The 2,383-nt window shown below is 34.2% G+C and overlaps 1 protein-coding gene across 1 annotated transcript; it reads right to left on the bottom strand.

Moving 5' to 3' along the window:
- Positions 1 to 855: 855 nt before the first annotated feature.
- Positions 856 to 2,060, bottom strand: LOC128394335 (leucine-rich repeat-containing protein 15-like). The gene has a single exon (XM_053354659.1). It carries the CDS (start codon positions 2,017 to 2,019, stop codon positions 946 to 948), a length of 1,074 nt encoding a protein of 357 aa, XP_053210634.1. The 5' UTR covers positions 2,020 to 2,060; the 3' UTR covers positions 856 to 945.
- Positions 2,061 to 2,383: the final 323 nt, after the last annotated feature.

The following is a 2,383-nucleotide window of genomic DNA, read 5'->3' as shown; positions in this document are numbered from 1 at the left end:
ACAGACAGATTTAGACCGAAGCAGAAAACAGAAAATATATTCATTTCTTTTCGTTTTTATTTCTTTTTTATCTGTCGAGTGTCGCCATCTCTTGACCAGCATCCATTCTATTATTCGTGGATCTATTGCTATGGCTCTCATTTTGAATTCATCCAAGGAATTATTGATTGCAAGTTTACTTGGTTGAACGATGTTGAGTACACTCATATATAAACTGTATGGGTGTTGCTAAAACCCGAAAAGAAAGTGGGTTTTTGTTTGTTGATCTTGTTTGGATCATGAAAAAAGCTTAAAATCCACTGAAAAGACAAAAGTATTGAAAATGTTACACACCTTCTCAGTGAATTTCGCCTTGTTCTCAATTAGCCGAGTTCTAATAAGGTTTAGTCAATCCGATAGATGGCAGATTATTCATGAGTTTTTTATTGAGTCTCGTAAGCTATCAATCTATTCTTTTCAGGTGCGTGATGAGTTATATCAATTAAACTTTACATTGATTAGAAAATTAACCTTTTTCATTTGAGTTCATTTTTCATTTATTTTGCCTTTTAAGGACAATCAACAAAAATTATGCTTTTTATTTTAAAGTTGAGACTTTGTTTTTGTACAAATATATTTAGTTTTCTGATCTAACCACTAATCGAGAACTTTTCGAGAAAAACTGATGACTATGGGTAACATTGAACAATTTCAGGTGAATTAAACCAGATAATCTTTCTTCAGTTAGAATTTCTAACTCATTGTAACTTAAATCGAGGCAAATCAAACCGATTAGCGGACGAAATGATCCTGGTGATATTCTACTCATAAGATTTTGACTTAAAGTTAATTTAGTTATCGCTTCGAATCCGAAAAAATCGTGTGAGGTAATTATTGATAAATTACCTGAACTTATGGTCAACTCGGTAAGAGATTCAAATGAGCCGGAGATACTTAAATCTTACCTTATCTTAGATTTACAAGTGACCCAGGGTCAAGAGTGGAAAGTGAGTTATTGGATAGATTAAGTTTCTCAAGGTGCTGATAATGACGAAATGAGCCTGAGCCAATATGACGAAGACGATTAGAGGATAAAGATAATACCCTTAGAGAGGGAAAGGACATACCAAGTTCGGGCTTAGGAAGAAATTCAATTAGATTATAATCAAGATATAATTCACTTAATTGTGGACATGATATTGACGATGGTGGAATTGTATCTTCACTGAAAACTGAAGTCAATCCATTACCTTGAAGGAAGAGAGTGTGTAAAGATGAACACGATGAAGAAGACGACGAAGATACAATTTTAAAATAAGAAGATATTCCAGAAAAAGAAGCATCAAAAATGGATAAACTTGATGTCGATAGGAAATGGTAGCTTTTCAAAGATGTCCCGTTATTTGATGAGATGTTCAAGTGCTTCAAAGTGGATGGAAGTGCCAATGTATCCAGTTTGTCGGATGATAAATTATTGTCACTCAGATCAAGGATTGTCAATGAGGTCAAGTAACTAAAAGTTAAAGGGTCAATTTCCTCTACCATAACATTAGACAGATAGAGTTCATCAAGATTTGAAAGATTGGTGAAAAAATGATTTCGTATAACGTACAGCTGATTGTTAGACATTGACAAATATCTTAATGACAATGACAACGAACTGAAACTTGCTGGCTCAATGTCCATCAAGTGATTACCTGATAGGTAGAGCTTTGCTAATGAGGTGACACCACGAAAAACACCTTCCGACAAGTGATTAAGATTATTGTTCTCGAGGTTCAAGTAAATCAGTTGGCTTAGAGATTCAAATGTTCCAACTTCAATTGATGAGATCTCGTTATTTTCGAGATACAACTTTTGTAACCCTGAACACGAAGCGAAAACTTGTTTAGTCAACTTTTGGATTTTATTCCAATTTAACCAAAGGATTTCGAGGCCAGACTGGCCTGTTAACGAATCATTGTGTACAGTGTAGATTGTGTTGTTATTGAGTTGAAGATATTTCAATGAGGACGGAAACTTGGATAGAGAATCAGACATTTCGATCAACTTATTACCCTGAATGTTGAGAAGTTCAAGATTAGCCAAACTCGCTTCATTCTCAATCACCTCAATTCGGTTGATCAGCAAATATGAAAAATATTCGGCAAATATGATATCAATCCTCGTTATGATACATTTTGCCATTGCCGACTTTGTACTAAAAGTTTCAAGGTTATTGTTTCTATTTGTTTATTAATCTGTAATTAAAAATACACAAAACATCGGAGTTTTTCATCAATGGTAAGATCCTAGTTAATGGTTGGAGGCGGAGCCAATGATTATTCTACACACTTATCGATAGTGTCCGTCAGCTTAAATTGGAAAATTAAGTTGAATTTTGGGTTGCTTGTGTGCCCGTTTG

This window comes from Panonychus citri, unplaced genomic scaffold (genome assembly GCF_014898815.1).
Source record: "Panonychus citri isolate SS breed McGregor unplaced genomic scaffold, ASM1489881v1 Contig00020, whole genome shotgun sequence".
NCBI lineage: Eukaryota > Metazoa > Arthropoda > Arachnida > Trombidiformes > Tetranychidae > Panonychus > Panonychus citri.
This window is presented reverse-complemented; position numbering and strand designations above follow the sequence as displayed.